At 40.7% G+C, this 22,999-nt stretch overlaps 2 protein-coding genes across 2 annotated transcripts; one reads left to right on the forward strand and one right to left on the reverse strand.

Annotated features, from left to right (window-relative positions):
* Nucleotides 1-752: 752 nt before the first annotated feature.
* LOC112565032 (anaphase-promoting complex subunit 2-like) lies at nucleotides 753-8,789 on the forward strand. Its single transcript, XM_025240259.1, is given in 14 exon segments — nucleotides 753-906; nucleotides 1,562-2,060; nucleotides 2,353-2,440; nucleotides 2,697-2,829; nucleotides 2,978-3,260; nucleotides 3,460-3,577; nucleotides 3,821-3,996; nucleotides 4,738-4,927; nucleotides 5,323-5,491; nucleotides 5,848-5,910; nucleotides 5,912-6,011; nucleotides 7,303-7,398; nucleotides 7,563-7,792; nucleotides 8,076-8,789. Coding segments are annotated over 13 exon segments (1,866 nt in total). The 5' UTR covers nucleotides 753-906; nucleotides 1,562-2,047; the 3' UTR covers nucleotides 8,283-8,789.
* Nucleotides 8,790-12,170: 3,381 nt separating this feature from the next.
* LOC112565334 lies at nucleotides 12,171-22,472 on the reverse strand. Its single transcript, XM_025240739.1, has 5 exons — nucleotides 20,955-22,472; nucleotides 18,900-19,457; nucleotides 14,799-14,974; nucleotides 14,338-14,592; nucleotides 12,171-13,626 (listed from the first exon to the last, which is right to left on the reverse strand). The coding sequence occupies exons 1-5, from the start codon at nucleotides 21,541-21,543 to the stop codon at nucleotides 13,366-13,368; spliced, it is 1,839 nt and encodes a 612-aa protein (XP_025096524.1). The 5' UTR covers nucleotides 21,544-22,472; the 3' UTR covers nucleotides 12,171-13,365.
* Between the last annotated feature and the right edge of the window lie 527 nt (nucleotides 22,473-22,999).

Raw genomic sequence — 22,999 nt, forward strand, 5'->3', positions numbered from 1 at the left:
TTGAATTGTAAGCATATTATTTAAATATTGGGAAAATAATTTATGATTGCAATTACAAGGGGCCATATAGGTCGTCTGCCCATGGCCTATGCTGGTTCTCAAAGGCCCTGCATAGGTACTGGTTGTTGATGACTGATATTTTTTATCATACTAGTTTAGGACATACCACTGCATACAGTCTGGCACAGACAAATAATAATAATTAATGCATAATTTATAAAGCGCATACTCAGACTCCTAAGGAGTATGCTCCTAGGAACAAGAACGAAACATGGACAGCATACGAGTGACAGTAAAACAAATAGCATATGAACTATAAAAGAATAAACAATTACTAACGAAGAATAAAATCAAATAAAAAAAATGCAAAGAGGAACCAAGAATAAGAGCTGAGACATGATATTACAAAAGGATGTGAAAAAGGACTAGCATGGCGGGTAAGGGTGTTAGGAGTAATGTTTACGGAAAAGGTGCTTTTAAAGGATTCAATAGTGGGTACGTGGCGGATATATCTTAGTATATGACATCTTTTATGGAAGGATCGAGCAATTACTCACCCAAAGACATTTCTGATTTATCACAGTTATTGCTTTACTGGAAGATGATAAAAAAAACAGCAGTTTTAATTTTAATGATTGAACAAAGTAACACATCACACGGGACATAAATCTGCATACATTCTACAGTCCTATCATGATTCTGTTTCCGTTATAGACATCCAGTATCTCAGGCAAGCAGCAAGGGAGAGTATTCTGATATAAGCAGAAAGGGAGAGTACTCTGACGTAAGCAGCAGAGTGACCTGCCCGACTGAGAGAGCTCCAAACACGAAATGGCGGATAATGCAGACGAGTTGAACAATGCGTGGACTGTGATCACAGATACGCTTTCTCCAGATAAACAAGTGGTAATATTGTATTTTCCACAATTAATAGTAGTGATGTCTAAGAACTTCGTTTACAATGAAACTATAAATAAGGCAAGAACGGAAAATCGCGCAGCAGAAGACATAGATGCCACAATAACTTAACAACGATAGCTGTATTTGCTGTACGTTTGCTTCACTGTTTACAGTCCCTTACGCGAATTATTAAAGCAAGTTTCATTTGTTTTATTTCACTAATTATACGATTGTCTGCTGGGCTTTCTTATAATTTGATCCGTTATTATAAGCTTTTTGTTTCTATATCTACCAAACATTGAAAATTAAGAACAGTACTAAGTAGATCGGGCGTTCAGTATCCGAAAGTTTCAAAATTAAGCAATCACGATCATACCACATTGGAAAGAAGTATGTAGTAAAGAACTTAAAGTTTACAAGAGACATTTTAAATGTGCATTATTACCTCCACTTGGAAATCAGCTTATACAAAATTTAATGTAACATATATTTCAAAAAATAAAACTGTAGAAAATTGAAATATTATCAAGTTTAAAATAATTCAAGTCTTAAATTTTAGAATACAGATTCTTAAAGCTTTGCATAAAATAGTCAAAATTAGAGCAAGAAGCTTGTGTGAGTTTAAAAAATATTTGTCTCATTCAGTTTATCACTCTTCCAGTGTGGACCTGAAGGCAACCTCAGACTGTTAAGTAGAATCAATGAGGTTCAACAGGCTGTTGCTGTAATGGATCACCACAAGGTTCTGCATCTTATTCCAGCATGGTTTGCACAAGCATTACAAGATGATGTCCGACGTCGAATAGTACCAACATTTTGGAAGTACTTTGACAATCTGCCAGCTGGTGATCCAAAACTTTTACCAGCTTGCTTCACAGAAGCAATTTCGTACCTTCACCAAGTTACACAATCCATATCAGCCTTGCATACAATACATCAACAGTGTAGAGAAACTGCTTGCACTTAAGCTCAAATCCGAGGAAGCATTTTTACAGAGACAGTGTTCAGGACATCTTTAGGGATTAGGAGCCTAGAGAATATTCTTGTCATTTTGTACAAGTCGTTTCTGTTCTTCACATTTCGCAAACTATTTAGAGAATCAGTGGAAAAGTTTTATGCTCAAGCCTTTAAAGTTTTTCACAAATCAATGGGAGAAGAAGGTTTGTTGATTGTATCTTTACAGTACTCAATTCCTGCTCAAATGTGTGTGTTCACACATAGCTTCAGATACTTTTGTTTTGATATTTGTGCCATAAGTGTTTTGAAGAACTTCATGAAGGTATTCCAGGACAAATTTGAATGTGTTTCTTTTAGTGCACTAAGCATTTTCTCAATGGACTGTACCTTAGCAGTTGAGTTTAATTAACGTCATCAAACATTTATTATATTTTCCAGTTAAAAAATAACTTTAGCTTTCTGCATGCAGGACATCATATTTTCTTTCTAATACAGAAGAAAATGAAGAAAGGCCAGTCACTGAAGAGGAGGACACGTCCATTGAGTTTATTCTTGACAGGTTCACCAAAGTCAACAGAAAGTTGTATGTTTAATCTTGAGCCTATTTTTTTTTTTTTAATTGTTACTTTGTTTAGGGCTAGTGCAGTGGTCTCATTGTCATAATTTCAAATAATTGTTCACACTAACAAGCATGTTCTTCATGCAATATTTAAGTGTAAACCATGTATACAAGGGCTCATGTAGAGGTTTTGCACTGCGATCTGTAACTCCAATTTAAAAGTTTAGGATGTATATTATCAAGATTTAAATACTGATAATAAATGTACTTGCTATTTTAAGGATGACATGGGGATTTTGGAGCATGTATCAGGTTCAGCTGTCACGTCTGTCATTCATGACCAAATACGCCGACATATTCATTCTACTTGCCAGAGCAACTTTGAAACATCATATCTGAAATCACTAGAAGAGGTAAGCCTTTGTTAAAATCTTTAGTTGAAAGTTGTAGTTGCTTCAGTTATAGAATCAAAATAATGAACTGATGTTGCATAGATCATAATTTTTTGCAACAGTGACGGGATAACGAAGATAAATTTTGTTTTACTTTTTTTACCCCTAGTGGCTGGACACAAAGGTTCTAAACTGGCTTCAACTGATCTATGCTGGCAATCGTTCGGATGAACAAGCACAGAGTATTTCAGCTTTCCGTGGTCGCCTAATGCATTTCGTGTTTGAGGTCTACGCAAACACACTTATTGATCAACTGTTCAACATCATCATTGAGTTTCCAGAATCTGAACCTGCAGTTAGGGACCTTCGCATCTGTCTTGAAAAAACAGATCTTCGACCCCATCTTGTGAGTTCGCTACGGAAAGCACTGGAAAGTCGTCTTTTGCATCCAGGTAAAGATTTATCAACTCTATTGTTTACACTTTTAGGAAATCTTGAAAACCTTTATAGAATTCATCTTTATGAATGATATTTTTTTAAACAAACGTTTTTGCTGAATGTTAACTTTTTTTAAACCAATATAGTCTTGTCTATACTGTTAGATTCAGAATGTGCCTCTTCAACTGCATATTTGCTCTCTGTTCTTCAAAGGTGTAAACACATCTGATATTCTTACGGCATATATATCTGCCATTCGATCTTTAAGGGTGTTGGACCCAGCAGGTGTTATCCTTGAACTGGTATGTGAGCCTGTCAGAAAATACCTCAGGTCAGTTGGTGTTGTAAACATTGCTTTATGATCCCAAACATTTCCTTCTCAGCTTTCCCTTTGCAGCCTGGCAATACTTTACTTTCAGTTCTTTTAATGCATTATTACAAATAGGCTTATAAGGAAATGTTATTATTAACTCTGAATTGTAAGATTAAATTCTGTTCCAAAGTGATCATACATTTTTCATGTTATCATAAGTCATATTTTAATAACTGTTGTTATGAACTGTCGGTATGATAGGTCTAGAGAGGACACAGTGCGCTGCATTGTTTCCAGTTTAACTGATGAAGGTAGCAGTGAACTGTTGGATGAACTCATTAGAGGAGCACCTCTTTCTATGGATGAAGGGGGTCTTTCAGATGATGAATCTGATTCCTGGGAAACATGGGAGCCCGACCCTGTGGATGCTAATCCAGGTACCATGTAAATTTGCTGAGCTGGTTTGGCTGATGTGTTGTGGGGCTGGGTCTCTTTGAGGATACTCAGGTGTGGTGTTGTAGGAAGGACAATGGGGGTCAAAAAGTAAAAATGTCTTTGTGATCATGTGCTGATGCAAGATTCATCATTATATATATAAATGTGTCAAAGTGTAAGCAAAATTTTGTCAGGAATATCTAATGCATTTTCATCCCTCTTTTCAAGCATAAAAATTTGAAGCTGATGATGCTTACATTAATTATTGTAGTCTGTTCTGTGCATGAGAAGTCTTTAAATGCTGATTCTTATTATAATTTATATAAAGTGCAGGATATTATGCAATCTACATCTGGGACCATATATTAGGCAAATCTGTTGACAAATATGACATCATATGTTTGGCCTCTGTCTGTGGAAGTGTTTTGAGGCATGTATCTTAAGAACAAAAGGGAGATATTCAACCTGATTTGAGGAAATAGAATCTTACTCTGAACTTTACCCATCTAGACCTAATTAAATCAGACTTCTGAAGAGTGCAATATTTTGAGTCTGCTGCATCTCACGAAATGTAGGTTTAAAAGGTGAAGGTGTAGTACCTTAGCCTAATTTAGCCAAATTATGCAACAAGGCAGGAAAAATTGCATTTCCTGAAATCCAAAAATATATATGTATATAACCTGCAAGTAACATAACTATCAGTTCACTCTTAGAATCTTTTTTATGATGATTTTTTTTTCTAGACACAGCATCTAAGCGGCGACGTGCTTCAGACATAATTTCCACACTTGTAAATGTCTATGGAAGCCAAGAACTGTTTGTGGCAGAATACCGTACATTGCTAGCAGATCGTCTTCTTGCTCATGCGAGCGCCAATGCAACTACATCTTCTGCCGTATCTACAACCTCATCCACAGCAGCTATTGCAGCCAGGTTTGTAACAAGGGTTTCCTTACTCTTTGTCACATGGCACAGTCCAACACAGCATATAGGTATGGAAAGCAATTTAAAAGTGAAAATCATTTCAGTTACTATAATACTTTAGTGGACAGCAGATTTCTTGACAAAGAGTGTTTGTCTATTTTCTGCATTATAAATGATAAATGCATTTAGTGTTTTAAATTTTACAATACTTTATTCCTTTATTTGTGAGGTATGTTCCCAAGCTTTATGGTTTAATGTCACTGAATTGCTGTTTCAGCTGCATCTAGTCAGCATTGCTGACTCAAGTAAATGAGCCATTAAGCAGCATTAAAATCTCTACCCATGAACTTTAAAGGGAATACTTTATTTCAAATTTTGTCTTCAGTTACATGTTTTTTTTCCAGTGGTACAGGAGGCGAGCTGGAGAGAGAGTTGCGCTACCTTGAGTTGCTTAAATTACGATTTGGGGAGACACCTCTACATGGTTGTCAGGTCATGCTGAGAGATGTTGCTGACTCTAGACGAATCAATGCTCGCATTACTGAAGTCAGACAACACAACGAAGAATCTACTGTTAGTCTGTGCTTTTTTAATTTAGTGAATGAGAATGTGTGTGTGTTTTGTTTTCTTTTGAAATACAGACAATATGATGAGCAAAAATATGTAGGAATATGGACGGATCTGTTTCCATGTACCCAGAGAAAACACACATAATTAAATATGTATGCATGTGTATTCACATTCTCACAATGGTACACACTGTCTCCTACCCACAACTTCCTGTCTGATAGTGTGTACAAATTCATTGAACTTACTGAAACATGACACATGCTCTTTTTTTAAGCTTTCTTTTGCTCTAAGGATCACGAATATATGTAGAAGATGGCATTGAAATCTCAAACAAAACTGAAACTGTTTGAATCTTGCAGGATGTCAACGTGACAGCTATGATTTTGTCGGCACAATTCTGGCCCTCATTCAGAGAAGAGAAGATTAACTTTACCTAAACATCTTCAGAAATCTCTAGATGCCTACACACAGCAGTATGAAATGCTGAAAGGAAACAGAACTCTCTGCTGGAAGCCTCACTTAGGTACTTGAAAGCTTGGCTGCTTCGTTCATTTCTTGTTATTATTTTTGTGTTTCTTGTGTGTGTGCGTGCACACATGTGCATGAATAGGACTGAATTGTTTTCTTTCTGAATAATGTGGGTATACAAGCTGATCTTATAAGTTTACATTCTGACACATTCTATCAACTGTAGCTGTCATGCAACCTTTAGCAGCACAGTAACGCAAAATGGGTCAGGATTACCTAGTAAGTTGCCTGTGGTAAATTGGGGAAGTGGTTGTAGTCAAAGTGCATGCACAGATCATATTGAGACCAAGACATAGAAATATTTAAATTAGAAGGAAATTAATTTGCACGACAGACACATTTAGTTCTTAGCGTTCCTCAAACTTTATGCTATGGTGCTCTTAGCCCAAGTGCTGTTGGTGCTGGAACAAAGACGATCAAGGAATGATCCTGTAAGGCGATTCTTCCTTATGCAGAAGGACTTCAGTTCTTTGAGCCCATACAATTAAAACCTGTACCTCAAGTTTACACTATACTACAATTCTAAACCATATTCTCCAGTCCACAGATCTTTCTCTCATTTGTTCATGTTTACAACTTTGAAACCTACGTGAGCTCTATTACAATTCCATAAGCAATTACAGAAAAAGATGTCATACCTCATTTAGGCAAGGTTAATCCACAAGGGGTCAGTACCATGCCGCATCCAGTGTCAGTGGACACTATCCTGCTATACTATGTAATCTCAACTAGGGAGATTTACATGCCATGACTCGGACACATCTTCCTTCACTCTTCCGGGCCTGAGTAAATTTTCGACCTCGTTTCCTCCAAAAACCTACTGCTGAACCAGGCTCACCATATACTTCGTGTCACGGTTAACCCTTTCCCATCTAATGTTCTTATCCATTTTCCCATACATTCAACATACACTTGTAGTCCGTAAGTCGCAAAGAGGTTAAAAATAATCTGAAAAACATGAAGGCACGGACTGGTCCGTGACACTGTGACCTAAGGGGATTGTGCTAATTATTTTCTTATTGTTTTACAAAATTAATGCTGTCTGAAGGGAATGTTTCCATCTTTCATGAATTTATTTTACACAACTTCAGTGTTTGTATGTCCCCAGCCTCTTTCTGCTCCCAACCCAATATTTTCTAATTTAAAAAAATAGTGTTTGCGAAAAGAGATGTAACAATACAAAACACACAATCATCCCATGATAAAATATTCTCATAAATTGATAGGTTATACCTATTAAAAATTTTACAGGAAGAACGCAGTAAGAGATTACTACTCTGTTGCAGGTACAATGAATATTGATATCGAGCTCAAAGACCAGACACTTAACTTCACGGTTTCACCAGTTCACGCCGCCATTATCATGCAGTTCCAGCAACAAGGTAACAAATCTAATTTATCCTCCGACATCTTGGTCTTTAATCAGGTATACGTAGTAGGATTTCAGTCACATTTTTTGTGTCATCTTGCTCTCATATTTCAACTCTCACGGATGTGCCAAGGTGCTGTAATAAAATTACAAGACTTTTTTATTTTCATCAATTAGCTCAGTGGACAGTGGAAGACTTGGGCAGAACACTGGAGATGACACCTTCAGTTGTCAGAAGGAAACTGGCTTTCTGGCAAGGACAAGGATTAGTAAAAGAAGAGCTGCCAGATGTTTTTGTTCTTGTTGAAGAAAGACATACTGGACCCCATGATGTTATTGCTACAGACGAAGATGAAATGGAATCTGCTATGGCATCAGCTGCTCAGCAGCGTGAACAGGAAATGCAGGTATGTCAAAGCTGAGAGATGTTGTTTACTGCCCGCTTTATATAAAACTGACATTTGCATTAAAAACTTCAATATACAGAGGTTAGAACTCTTTTTGTAAGCTGTGTGGTCATGCAGTCTTATCTTTTATCTAAAAGTAGCAATGAAATCTTTGTGACCTATTGTTTGCGATACTAGTTTGGCAAAGTACAAAACACTACTTAGATTCAGTTTTTTTTAAATTTTACTATTACTTTTATTATTAATTATTAACTTTTATTGTTAATTTGAATTGATATACCAGATGTTCTGGACATACACCATGGGGATGCTGCAAAACCTAGAATGTCTGCCCCTGGAGAGAATTCACAGCATGCTGCGGATGTTTGCTGTGCAAGGGCCAGAGTCAGGGGAGTTCACTCAGGCTGAGCTTAAGTCTTTCCTTGACGGCAAAGTCAAGGAGCAAAAATTAACATACAGTGGCGGTGTTTATAGGTTGCCTAAACATTAACCATAACGTGTCTTCATCATGCTTTACTGAAGCTTATCCTGTCAAAAGCAAAACCAAGGAGCCACTGAACTACTCATTTCACTCTGTTTGTAAGGATACGAAGACATTTGAACAAAATTGTTATGTGAAAATGGGACCTTTATTAAGTAGAAGTGTAATTATTGATCAGAGGTATCATGTTTTCCCTCTTCAGTTTAGTCATATGCATTTATATGTTGTAGACGTGGATGCAGATTTATGTGGCTGATGATTTTGTTATTTACCAAAACACAAATTACAGAAAGATATAAATGACAAATATTTAAAACTTTTCAGCCACAATGGTAAGACTGGCATTGGAGGAACATTTATTTTCGTGGTCTGTGTTTGAATTTGTAATGCATCATTGAAGTTATGATCTCTCTGTGATATAACCATTGTCGCTGATGTAATGCTAAAGACTTAGCAATCCTTGATAATATTGTTGCAGATTTTGTAATACAAGCAAAATACATTTGTCTTCTGTCACTTTGTTGATTTTGAATGATCGAATCCATTCTGCCTTGTGTGCCCTTATTCTTATCAAAAGTTTTATTTATGGTGAATTTGGGCTGCATGCTACACATGTCAGTAACAAAATTAATGTTCTGTGCATGATCTTTCTCTAGGGATTTCAAATTCAGCTTATTAATGAATTGTATCCTTTATTTCCACCATTAACAAAACAATGAAATCGTCTCAGTTACTATACTTACTCGTAACAAAACGACAAGACAACTTTAATTAAGAGTGCCCACAGCATATAGGTCGTTGTGAACGTCACCCTGAAACCAGAAAAAAACAATAATATTCGCCCAAACCCTAATTCTTGCCCCTTTTGGCCAGCTTGTAAAAATTTTGTGGTATCGTAAGCCCTCTTAAGTTGTATCAGTCATCTATAAATATTTATACATATTTTGGTTGTGCCAGAATGAATTAAAAGTACCTCGTTGAAATCTATGCTCTGAGCGTCTTTGGACATTTTCAAGATGCCACGACACTTTTCACAAACCGGTAAAGGGGTTATGGTTATGATTGGGGTAGAATTGGGACTAGGCTACAATTGGAGATTGGATTAGGGCTGAGTTTAGGACGGCCGAGGGCCAGCGCGTTCCCCTTGTAAATTATTTTCCCAGTTTATAACAACATCATTGCAAACTGATTGTTATTATCTACATTTCATTCATCAGCGTAACATAAACTGTGAACAGTAGGACAAGAGCACTAGGATCTACATCCCTACTTGGACATAGAGTTGTTTACACCTGAGTGGTTAGTAAACGAGGAAACGACATTGAAGGATCGAACCCGTAGTACCCTGCTCCATAAAGAAAAAAATCCCCAGAGTGAGGAATGTTACGTCGACCTTTCTTTAAAAGGAAATGAAAATGGAAAAAACTCCACTGACCAAGGCTGGGCCCCCTTCATAAACGCGGGCAATTTGCTAAATATAATGATGCTACTTTTGTGTTTGTATCTTAAGGTATGCAGCTACATTTTGCTTTCAATGAACTGTCTGACCATGATTTGAGTCGGAACACTGCTGCACCGAAGAGGAAGCTGTTTACAGCTGACATCTTAGAAGATGAATAATATATATATAAATAGGTTTAATTTATTTTTAGTTGGAGCCTGAATTCGAATCAAGTTGCTGTCGATAAATCCAACTAATTTTGGGAATTCGCAGGCCCGATGTGTCTACATCTTTGTCTTTCCAGCACAATCTTGATATGGCGATGAAAGTTCGTTAGGTGCTCGCCGATGCAAAACATCGGTGACTCTCGTCACAGACGACTAACAGTAATTTGTCTACATCAGTGAATTCTCCACACCCTTCTTGAAAACTTGATGCGAGTGATGAACACCTGAAGCAAAGGTGTTAAAGTTAACGGTGCTCTCGGGGCTGAATAACAGGCGGGGCTCCCCTGCACACTTTTTCCACTGCTATCCACCCTGATCAGAGCTGAACTCGTTTAAACTCCTCTCCGGTCTTCATGCATGCGGGGTCAGAGTGGAAAGATCTTCTTAGCTGAATTTTGTAAGGACTTGCACAGTATTTGTTTTGGAAACTTGCTTTATAAAACCAAATATTTAAAGTATGCATCTTTATATTGGTACCACTGGTTCATGGGGTTTTTTCCTTCACAATTTTACCACTTAGAGGATTCTTTTCGATCATAAATTTTATTCGCCTCATTGTAGAGAAGATGACATGCTGGAGGGGAGAAAGCACTCGTCATGATGGGGTAGGAAATGGAACTTGCGGTATAATAGAGATAAATCTTTCTTGCATTATTAAAGCAGTCTGTGAAGTGCAACGAAAACGGATCATCTGTTGGGAAATGTAGTTTTTACCAATTTGCTTCGTAAATCGATCACGCAGGACGCATGCTGGGTAAATCCAATTCTTCAGCACATTTGGCCAATTTCACCAAATTTCTTTTCTGTGATGATTGGCGGTGATTCCACGCTTCTGTAAATACTTTTTCAGAGTTGCAACATCAAGATTTTCAAAACTTTTGCTGGTAAATTCGATCAGTGTGCTGTGAAGCGCCATGCTGTTTTGCCAACGCTGGAAAAACACAACTCAGAAAGGCCAATAACCAGTTTAATTAAATAATCTTATTACTAGAGAAAAAGTAGTGCTGACAGTTCAATCTCTGAAGAATAACAAAGCAGCTGGACCAGACGGGTTGATTGGGGAAGTTTTTAAGTATTCCTTAACTACTATCTTTCCCTTTTTTTTTTTTTTTTTTGTCTCTTTTTTTCCGATCACCTATTTATTCATGAAAAAAATTCCTGATGCATGGACTAAAGCATTATCCAGCTGTTGTTGAAGAAGGGCGATTTAAATCAACCATTAATCTCTTTTAAATATCTGCAGTACAATTTATAGTTCTAATCTCAACAAACGTATCAATTGCTGGATTGAAGAAAACATAAAGTAGGCGAAGAACAAGATGCTTTCAGGAAAAAACATAGTCCAATAGATCACATATTTACTCTGATACACTCATACAAAAGCAAATGGGCAGGCAAAAAAATATGTAGCTTATGTTGATTTTTATACAGCCTTTGCTGAATAACTCGAAAAATGTCCTCCTACAATCGATCACAGAATCAAATCGATGTAGGAAGTCATAGTCCGTGGTGCCTGGGACTGTTCAATCTTCTGTGATTGTCAAGTACTCTCGGGTAAGACTCGGATCTCAGTATAACGAATTATACGGTATGACGATTTTTTCTTGAATTAATTGTATACTTGCTTTCTGGCCACTGTGGTGGTGACAGGTTTAGTAGGTAGGATGGGAGGGTGCGGTCAAAGTGATGTCATTGATGTATTTACAATCGAAGTTAATATTTTTGCAGCATGTCATCATCAAACATTTGTACCAAGCCTTCAAGTATGCTCTTCTTGTATCCGTGATTATGAACGATTATTGCATTTTCACACACAAACTAGTCTCGCGTTAATTAACAAATTGAAAGTTTTTTGGGTGATGTTTGTAGCTATGTTTCTCAATCCCTCTATTTTATTGCAGTCTACTGGCAAACTGTAGCAACAGCATCCTCTGCAGGTGGTCATTGTGGCATCAACAGCAGCAACATCAGTAGAATATAACAGTCACTTACTCCAGCTTATGTCTCACACCCTTCTCTTTCCAAGTCGACTGAAAAGGTAAAGGCTGAAGTTATAGGCACTGGTCACGTGGTTCTCTAGTAAGTAGACCTCAGGCTCTTTCTCTTCATAGCATAGTTTTCTTGGACCTCTTCTCTACCTGGACGACTGCTACACATAACATTTAAATTACTACTGCATTTTCATTCATTCATATATGCAATAAAGACAGAGTTATATTGTATTTTTATTCTGACAAGTCATATAGTAATTTGTCATATTTTTATTTCTGTATGTAATAAATAAAATGTTGTACCGTACAGGTAGATTCTGCATGTAGAAATACAGTACTGTATCATTCTTTTCCAGACATATAATAAATCTAGTACTACACCGAGCTTTTCATCCCCAGAGTGAGAAATGCAATCCGTTCCCGTACTTTCATACAGTGACAGCTTATCAAAGTCTGTTGAACAGCTGCTTCGTTTCCATCAGAAAAGAATCGCATTTATTTATCAGTAAACAATGAGCTCAAGTCTTTCCTTCGTTGATTTCATTTATTGTAGTCAGAGAGCGTGAACAGCCTTGTAAGCTGTTTTGTAGGCGTGCATCGGTTATCCAGGTGTGTGGACACACATTCTATGACAGTCGAAAAATGAGTTGTACAGCGACATATAACACAGTGTGTGAAGAATGTCGAACCATTGAACACTGTGAGGAGATGGTTCACACGTTGTACACCTGGAGACCACTCTCTTAGTTTGTCGAGAAAATCAACATATTACACAGCATGTGGAGTACATTGGCACGTTACACAGTGTGTGGAGGTAGCACGTGGAGGTCCACACAGTACGAGGCACGCATGCGCAGACACCGAAAATCCCCCACGACGAGTCGACCAGTCGTCTGGAGTCTCAGTATCACCCACAAGTCTCTGCACACCTCGGATATATCATCACGTGGCGTTTCCAAGGGTTACGACAATGTCGAGAAAATATTACTTGTTGAAGTACATCCAAGTGCTTCGACAATTGACCTACCATGGGGTCAGCAGGTAGAAAGACTCTTTTTTTCTTGTTCTCTCTTTCACACACACACACGATGTATGTCAATTTTTTTCATGGCAACTCTAAGCAGATGCTATCTACACTCTGTTCTCTACGGATATTTATTGTGACCATTGTAGAAGTGGGGAAAAAAGAGAGGCTGAGATAGATAGAGAGAAAGAAGACACAGAACGAGAAGTTCCTCCTTTTTATATATAACTTTTGTGCTCATCATGGGCGTCAGGTAATCTGAAGCTGAGGTACCCGAATGAGCAGGAAACCACACACAGCAAGACAGCTTGTAGTGCAGCATCCAGAGGCTCAGTTGCCAATCTTTTCTCTGTGGTCCAACAGTTTTAACTGTCAGAGTCATAACTGAAGATGTAAAGTAGTCAAACTTTTAGCTGTCGGCGTTATCATTGTAATCATCGTGGTCGTCGTCAACTTCATCGTCATCCAGGCTGGTTTCGGAGATGCGGAGAACTTCCCGCAGCCAGACGGCAGTCGGAAGGTTCTGGCACCCTAGGTAGCTGTGGCGCAGTTCTTTCGGGGTGAAGGGTGGTCTGACGTCACACGGGGCCCCGAAAATGGTGGTCTTGATCTTGCCCTCCTCACCCTCACCCATCCTGGGGCTGGAGTGATGCATCGCCTGGCGACTGGCCTGCAACATACAGGGACTTGTATTCCTCCTTCTACTTTCTCCGACACCACTATTAGTGGTCCCCGCTCAGCTGTAATAGGTCGGTCCAACGAATGCAAATACAGTCTTTAGATACGAAGACTATTACAAGAAACTGATGACAAACAATTGTTATCGATTACAGAAAGAAAAGATGGCGCTGACATGACAAAAGACAACAAAAATAACAGTGACAATGACAATGATCGCAACAATATTTTATTATTCCTCTAGGAAAGTACACACAGCCAAAAAACCAGAGCAGCCCAAAGTGCAGGGAGGACAACAAAATGTTTACATGAACCGTAAGGTCAGTGAAGGAAGTCTCGTTTATAGAGGGAGGTAAGTCCCTGTAGACTGTCGATTCTTCCTCTGGCGACAGTTAGCTCCCTTATCTCAGCGTTAATCTGCTTCACTGTTTCGCCTACGCCCTACGGTATCCACGATCGAGAATGACAAACAGGCCAACCAGATAAGTTTTCGTGTTATCACTCACTCTCACAGTATCCACTCAGACTCACATATTTTTTACCCTTACGATGCCTGTTTTCGGTGTTTGAAGGAAGCTGGAAAATGTTCAAGAGAGATGAAATTCAAAACCAAAGCCAAAAGAAAAAAGAAAAAAAAAGTCATCCTAGAATAACGTCTAGAGAATATTGGAAAAAGACTTTCTTTCTACAGGTAAGGACTCACAGAATGAACGTCCACGGAGCAGGTGTGTGAGTGGTTAGCAGCGGCCCAGTAGCGGCTGTATTCGTTGTCATAGGAGTATTCGTTACTCTTGCCGTTGGCGAAGACCAGCACGTTGCTGTGAGCAGGCGACTGACGCAGCTCCTGGACCAGCTCCCCTGAGAAACTCTGGTCCACAAGCAACACCACCTGCCGCGCTCCGCAGTCCCCCAGATCGTCCATCAGCTCTCGAACGGTGTAGCGCTCGTCTTCCTCCGCCTGCAGGGACGTGTGCAGAGGAGGGGATCAGAGGACGTCACGTGTGTGAGAGAAAGACAGAGGGAAGAAACACTGAAGGCTGTACCATGCATTCTTGCGTGCTAAACAGCCACAGACACATGAAGGGAGAGAAAAGAGAAGAGAGGAAGAAGAGAGGGGCAGACGGAGGAGAGGGGCAGACGGAGGGAGAGAAGTAGCCGGCCTACCAGCCCGTTGTCATTGGCGTCCCACAGAAGACTGCTGCCGTCGCTGCGTGCCGGCGAGTTGAGAAACAGGAACAGCGAGTCCACGCAGTGCGGCTGAAGGCACAGCCTCCGCAGATGGTTTCTCATCGCCATCTTCATACTGGCGGGATACACCTTTTGCGGTGGCTCAGATCCTACTGTTAAAATATATAAATAAGTAAATAAATTAAAAAGAAATCAATTAAATAATTTACGATAAATATATTAAAAAAGTTACGTCATAGAGAAGCAAATAACTGATTCAAAAAATAAAGGAATAGAAAAATTTATTTCAAATAAATAAAATATTTAAAAGATCTTACAGCTCGGTTTCTGGATGAGGAAGAATATATTGAATTGTGTAAGCCATCTTCAATCTTTGTCAGCATTATTTGCGACTTTATTTTCTTCAGAAACCTTTGTCTACCTGTCCTTTCTCTCTCTCTTTCACTCAACAATCTATTTCTCTTGCTTGTGTCAGTGCATGCACGTGTCCGCCCTGTGTCACACCTGTGTCAGTGATGCATAATATTCCGATGGCTGTGCAAGCTTTGAGTATACTCTCTCTGTTCCCTTCGTAACCGACATGGAGCATGAAAACAAATACATTATACACCTCAGCCTATCTCTCCACGTACTGTTCACTCAATTACCTTTCATCTCCACCTTATCTAGCCTCGGTTAGCATTTCCATATTATACGATTGAAAACTCAGTCTTCGGATCCAAGCGGAGTCTTTTTTTTCTTTTTTTCAAGCTGGCAGCATGACGAGGGTCTGCTCGGTCAATTTGAGAAAACATCGGAATGTGAAGTTTGTCGCCCTCTAACCAGTTAGAGGAAACCAGGCATGGAAATATTAGGAGTCTGTTTGATTTCTTTATTTCTGCTTTGGAAGAGACTAGGTTCATCTTAACGGAAGGTTGCCCTGCGATGACGTCAAGATCGTCTAAGTGAACAGTCACGTGATTAGATGGCAACACCAAGAGCCAGCGTTGTCCATAGTACAGGCAGTGAAGGTGAGAGAACACAATGTTGTTCTTTCCTGCCTCTTTCGTAAATAAAGAAACGACTACATTTCTTGAATGAAGCACACATCTCAATAGCATACAAAGTTTTATTAATTCAAGGAATGAATAATGTCAGCTAAAATATCCATGAAGATTATGAGTGAAAGACAGAGAGGCATTCCGACGAAATGGCTCAAATATAAATCGCCCAGTCCCTCGCTTATTCGGGACTAAATGTGACAGAAAGACATTTTTACTACACAGGAATTAGGAATTCCAGTTTTTCAAACGCATAAGCGATGCACAATTTTTTTTAAAGTCAAATTTTCGAGCAACACTTCAGCCCTTGGGGCAAGACGTCTAAAAACACCGCGCGCACTGTAATCAGGTGACCCCAGCTTCCGGTCACGTCTCAGGTGAGCGTACAGCGAGGGCTGTATGCATCAGTAGGCTTATCGAACAGGTGCTCGACACAACATCAAATGCTGCCTCCACCCGAGCCCACAAGAACGCCTTTGAGGTCACGGAGGGCAGGCATTCTTTCGGGTGTGAATGCTACTGGAGTGGACCTGGTGCACCCGAGTTACGATACCCGAGACTCGAATTGTGAGCCTGTCGTGTTCAGCTTCACGTACTGATGTTGGTCGTGAGAAACACAGGCGACTGTTCAAAATGTGTCATCTAAATGTGCATAGTGATCACTGTACAACTGTACAAAGGTATTCAAGGTGTCAGCACGTGTACAGAGGACGTCAACAGGGCGCAGAGGTTGTCCACGGCAGATACAGAGGTATAGATGGAGCCGACAAAATTGAAAAAAATAATATCGGGGATGATGAAAATTACAGGAACATCAACTTCCAGCCGATAGAGTTCTAGAATGACTAAAAGGTCAAAAATAAAATTGAATAGATTGATCACTATACACTATCAGTAGCGACGACGACGACGACGCCAAAGAAGAAGAAGAAGAGGAAGAAGATGATGATGATGATGAGGATGGTGATCTATTTAATCATCATTTTACCATTAGCTGAGGGTCGACAATATTATCCCAGCAACAACAGTGACAACTGCAAAATTCAAGGCGTCACATTTATCGAAGAAAAGAATGAAGAGGTACTTCCCACCCTCTCTCTCCCCTCTTCCTCAGCACGTTCATCTCTAACCCACCCCCAGCAGTCGAGTCCGACTTTGCAAAAAATGTTTATCTTCTAAAAGAAGCTGTATTTTCCACCTTTTCAGCAGCCTTCTTTTTCTCGGTGGGAGATCTCTCTCTCTCCTCACCCCACCCACAACCACCGCTTCGCAGTTACGCACCCTTCCTACGATTACTTCCCTTGATGACATTCAACGCTTACGAGGGACCTTAGGCGTGCGTGCGTGCGAGAACACACACACACGAGCATCTTTGCGCACTTCACCACGAGTTCGAAATACGCAAGAGAGAAATGGACTGATGGCTGATGGTTTCTATTTTCCTGTTATCCTTTCTGCTTCTGAAAACATCTGACGATGACCACGCCAAAAAAAGAAAAAAAAAAACCTCCTAGCTGTGGCACGTGAGAGTTGGAGCAAAGGAATGTTAAGAAATGGACCAGAAAGATAGAATAGGTGCATTCTTGAACGGCAAGTCACCTTCAAAGGTGAGTAGAAAAGTGCGGCAGCAGCTGCAACAACGATGATTTTTTGTTCCAGTTCCAGTGGCTGTCTGTTGAAAGGTGGGGGAGGGGGAGAACATCTAAGAGCTTTTCCTACCTCGAAAACACTCGCTTTCAATGAGTCGATGAAAAGAAACGGAAGACAGTGTGGACAGTTCTAATATCAACAAGCGCCGTGCGATCCCGTTAATGCAGTTTTTTTTTTCTAAAAAATATTACTCAAGACGGTCTTGTCGATGTCTGCCCCTCAGAATGCAGGAAGGTGAAAAATCGCACCACAGACCCCGGAGGCTGTTGATACAGAGCTTGAAGTGTTCCTATGAGACTAAACAGGCGTGTAATGATGCTGTGCACGCCACTGCACTCCTCCCGGCGCGAGCAGCTTCAAGAGGTTTGCTGTCTCGGTAACCACTCGGGACATGCATCAAACCTTCAGTGAGGTCTCTTCATCATCACTATCCCTACTCCCTGGTGGTCCCTTGATATGTATTGGCAGTACAGACAGGGGTTATCGAGAAGTAAACATTTATCTTTACCAAAATTCATAAAAGAAGAAAAAGAAAGACAAGAGAGGCAGACAAATAGAGGTCATGGGAAACAAACAAAAACAAAAAAACAAAAAAAAAAAAACCAGAAAACAAAAAACAAAAACAAAAACAGGAAACAAACAAAAACAAAAAAATACCAAAACAAAACAAAAAAACAAAAAACTTCACTATAAATAAATAAAAAAAAAAAAAGAAAAAAAGAAAAGCGAAAAACACAAAGAACTGAATAAAAAAAAAGAATAATGTTTATGTATTAAAATACCTACCTTTATTTATCTTTACTACACTTGCTTTACTACTACTAGAGGAGCGCCACGAAAATTAATAAATTGGAAGAAGTAAGGGGCATCTGTAAAGGATGTGCATGCAAAACATAAAACTTATAAATATTTACAAAACACAACAAAGTCTGGGTTCTGGTGCAGAAAAGTGATCTTGGCGAAAGGAAGCAAAGATTGTTTTTCTGACCGCTCATTGGCTCACACGAAGCGGGCGACAATATTTTGCAGGTGGCGCAAGTAGCTGAGCACGAAAACAAACCGAGCTCATTCTTAACAAGAAAAATATGCACATTGGGCAAAGTGTTTACATATGGTTATAGACAAACATTTAGCGAGCGTGTTCAAACGTATGTCAAGTAAGTTAGATGTTAAAGAAAAAAAATGAACACAACCAAGGTATGCGTGTGAAAACTACTTATAACGAATGTAAGTACTTTATTATGACGAGGGGTAGAACTACTGACCTATGACCCCACCAGGGGCTAGCAAGGTCCGGACACAGCAAGGGAGCGCTGTTCACTCACCTGCAATGGGTCGCCAGGGGCTAGCAATGTAAGGACACCACAAGGGAGCGCTGTTCACTCACCCTGCAATGGGTCAGCGCCGTTGGCGAAGAAGATCTTGATGTTGCGGCGCAGGAAGCCGTGCGCGCGCAGCATGGTGTACATCCGCTCCACGTTCTGCAGGCTGTGCAGACCACTGATGTGCCGGTTCCAGCCCCCGGACAGCAGGACGGCCTGGTCGCAGACCTCCAGCATGCGGCAGCTGCTGCGCACCAAGGCGTGGGTGGTGGCGCAGCGTCGCGTGTTGTCGCGCAGCGGATTGCACACCGGACCCGTTTCGTTGACGGCGACGACATCCGGGCACCTGGCGAAACCCGCCAGCAGCGACCGGCACTCCAGGTGGTTGACCGGGACAGGGTCCACGACGACACCTTCGGGGCTGTCCCCGCCGGTCGGTCGCTGGTGCTGTGGGTGATGGTGGTGATGGTGAGGCAGGGGCCGTGGGCTGACACCGTCGTTGCCCAGATGCACCAGCGGCAGAAAGTTGATCTCGCACCTTCTCGCGTAGTTTCGCCGTCGAGATAGCCGCTCCAGCGCGTTACGACAGCGTCTTCGTAGAGCCAGGTACATGCATTCATCATCTGAATAATAATAATAATAATAATAATAATAATAATAATAATAATAATAATAATAATAATAATAATAATAATAATAGCATCGTGGGGTAGCGGTGGAGAAAGGAGAGAAAGAAATAGTTAAAGTTTTGAGTTAAAAAAATTGTAATTGTAATTTCTGCCAGCGCACCTAGGATCAAGTGGAGGAGAAGTTTTTCCAGTCACGTGCTATGCCACCACTCAGTCAAACCAAATCCCTCAAAGACAGATCCGCAGTAAAAAGAAGGTTTTCCCCTAAAGTAGCTCCTCGCTATTGCACGAAAGCAACACCCGAGCAACAATAGGCATGAATGTTTAGACTTCCCAAGAATTCCTTTGCCGTCTTGTTTCTCCGTTTTCCACTCGACCCTCTCCTCTCACTTTGCTTCATTACGAAGCTGTACAAGAATAGGTCTAACACGCTGAGGCAATCAATGCCTACGGTGATGGTATGTCGAACATTTACTTACAATACCAGGGCGGAGAATTCCTTTCACATCTGGACACGGGTGAAGCCTGCTGTGCTCGTGGAGTATTTTCATTATGCGAATTTGTGTTGCCCCTTGGCTGCGAACACCTTTTTCTATATAACCACCAATTTCTCTCGCTATGTATATATAATGTTCAGATGGGCTAAGGGTGATGGTGGCAAATTGGTTTAACAGAAGAGTTCATAAAGCATGTGATTATTAGTATATCGTGTCTACAGGTCGGGGTACTTTGTACATTTAATGTTTTTCGCTAAGTTTTTATTGATATTATCTCTTTTTTCTTTCTAAAATTATTTATTTCTTTTAGTATTATTAATGATGGACTCAATGTACTCGGGTTTTAATCTGATTTAGAAATATGTGTGTGTGTTTTTGAAGAATAGATAGCGAGTGTAGATGCATATGTGTCTTGTGCGTTAGTGACAGGTAAGGAGGAGAACTATGATTTCACCTGACACCTCTAATATTTAACCAGGGTTCTCCAACAAATTCATTTAAAAGGCTTTTAAATACATCCTCTAAATTAAAGCTAAAATCATTTAAATGCAGCAGCATAAGTAGAGCTACGGTGACATAAAATAAAGTTCAGCTCATTTAAGCACGAAAGCTTACATTTAACATATTTAATATTAATTAAATTTAAAATATTCATTCAATTAAACAGCTCTCCTCTCGTGCTGTTACTTTCACCAGTGCTTACTAAGTATATCGTGCCTTGTCAATTTGTATTATTATTTATTATGAATTTTCTGCACGAATCACTAAAATATGTCAACATCGTAATAATATGTTGCCAAATGTTTTGGGTGGATAAGAGCAGTGGTCATCACTCCCATCAGCCACATCTACCCACATCAGGAATCGTCGCCCAACTACAACACCTGTATTTTCATCCGCTTTCGAGAACTCAAGTACTTGAAGAAGGGGCCAGATGGCTCTTATGCCGTGTCTTCAAACAAACAAACAAACAAACAAACAAACAGTAGCTTACCTACATGCACCCCTCCACGCGCTTGGCACGCTCCGCGCGGTAGGTGTGCGTCGACGAACAGGACGACGACGAGGTGTCCGAAGCTGGCCTGTGGGTACGGGTCCAGGACCACCACACCCTCGTGCAGGCCGTGGGTGTTCAGAGGCTCGTCCGGGATGACCGTTAGAAACTTGCCATATGTCGAGGGCGAGGCGACGTAGACGTTCATGGCGGACTTGGGCAGCGCCACCAGTTCCTTGCACTCGCGCACTGTGGTGAAGAAGACATCTTCGCAGTCCAGACTGTGGACGTAGTTGTAAGCTGCTGTTGCCCACCGGTAATTGCGGGATACAGCACTGCTCATGGGTTCGAACCTCTCCGGCAAGATGTTGTATTTCCAAGTATGTTTACGAGGCGCCTGCTGCTGCTGGTTCTGATTCTGACTCTGATGACCATGCGTATCTCCGCCACCATTGGTGGTCTCCTGGATGTTCGATTCACTGCTGGACAAAGGCGGCGGAAGAGCGAACTTTGCAACGTGGATGTGGAAAATAAGCAGAAGGTGAGCTGTCCTCAAGAGAGCATAGCTTGTCTCCCGGTTGCACCACATGGCTATTTGACCCCGTGGGAATGACCTATGTCAGTTGGTTATATTTTTGGAGTTTCATGTCTTCTGCTGGAAACTGAAACTTATCGAGGTAAACTGTTTTCTTTAATATACCTCTGACTTTCATGAAGAGCCACAGCTTTAGTCTGTAAACACGGGTTCCACCAGAACTTAAGAGATTATTTTTGGCAGAAAGCTGCACGAAAAGAAAGTCTACATCCGGGTCTTTAAAACTCTTCGCGAGCTCGATCGATTCTGATAAAGAATTGTTGATTTTAAACAAGTGGTTTATGACTTTCTCTTCCAAAATCTTCGTTTGCTGCACAGGTCAAAGTTTATGACGACGTAAGAAAAGCATTATAGAATAAGTATAAACAATAAACAGAACGCGAAAATATCTATAATTTTACTGATTGTTCCACAGGATAGAAAAACATCACGGAGAAGGCAGTGAACATAAATAAATTCCTTTAAAACTTCGCACGTCCACATGAACCTTCCTCTCGTCTACTGACCGTCCGATCGTCTAGTGAGGAAAGCGTTGGTCGTGACCAGCACCGCCTGCAATCGATGTGTCTGGAATGTAGCAGCCGTTTGCTGCAGACGTTGGCGCAGGGAAGCCCCTCGTTTGCGTCAGCGTGCGTCTGCCTGCGCGTGCCCGCGTGCAACAGCGGCGCGTAAATACTCCAAAGACTTCAAGCAGTGGGAGTCCCTCCGGCCACCCGTCGGATTGGAGGCAAGAGTTGTACACTGGGTGCTGGCGGAGCGGGTCACCTGCCACGTCATGGCTTGAAGACTGCAGCCGCCATTGGTCAACAGCCCCAGCACCTAAACAAGTGGCTTTCGTTACAGACTTCGTTACAAACACCATTTCTCTTGGCCAAACGGCCGCTCCCTCCCCACGCAGTGACCCCCGCGCAACCCCGAGTGCGTACGTTCGAGAGTTTGGCGAGGCGCTGTGGCGGAGAGTGAAATACAGGGAGCATGGGTCAGAGGTCGAGGGATTAAAAAAATCACAGTCATGCTGGGTTTTAATGCATTGTTAATACAGATAAATCTGGAATAAGAAGCTGTCTGACTGCCAGTGGTCTGTGCGTGTGTTTGCGTGTTTGAGATTTTTCTTATTAGAGTTTTTTGCTAATGTTTTCCGTGCTTGCTCATTAGCAAGGAAAGGAGAGAGAGAAGGGTGAGAGCTAGCTTTCAGCAACAGTAGAAAGAACTTAGAAAGTCATGCATGGGCTTAAAAATAAATGTTTCATCCGTGAGTCGTGAATTTTCGGTTTAAACAGCTTTTATGCTTGCAACTTCACACACACACAAACTATAAGTGGTTTCTGTTTGTACTTCATGACCCCGAAACAACAACTTCGACCGTCTATTATCGCGTTTATTCTCACCGGGATTGTCTTGCTGAAAAATTGCTGATTATACCTTGAAGGGGTTTCGGGTGCTGTTCGTG

This window comes from Pomacea canaliculata, linkage group LG5, assembly GCF_003073045.1.
Source record: "Pomacea canaliculata isolate SZHN2017 linkage group LG5, ASM307304v1, whole genome shotgun sequence".
Lineage (NCBI taxonomy): Eukaryota > Metazoa > Mollusca > Gastropoda > Architaenioglossa > Ampullariidae > Pomacea > Pomacea canaliculata.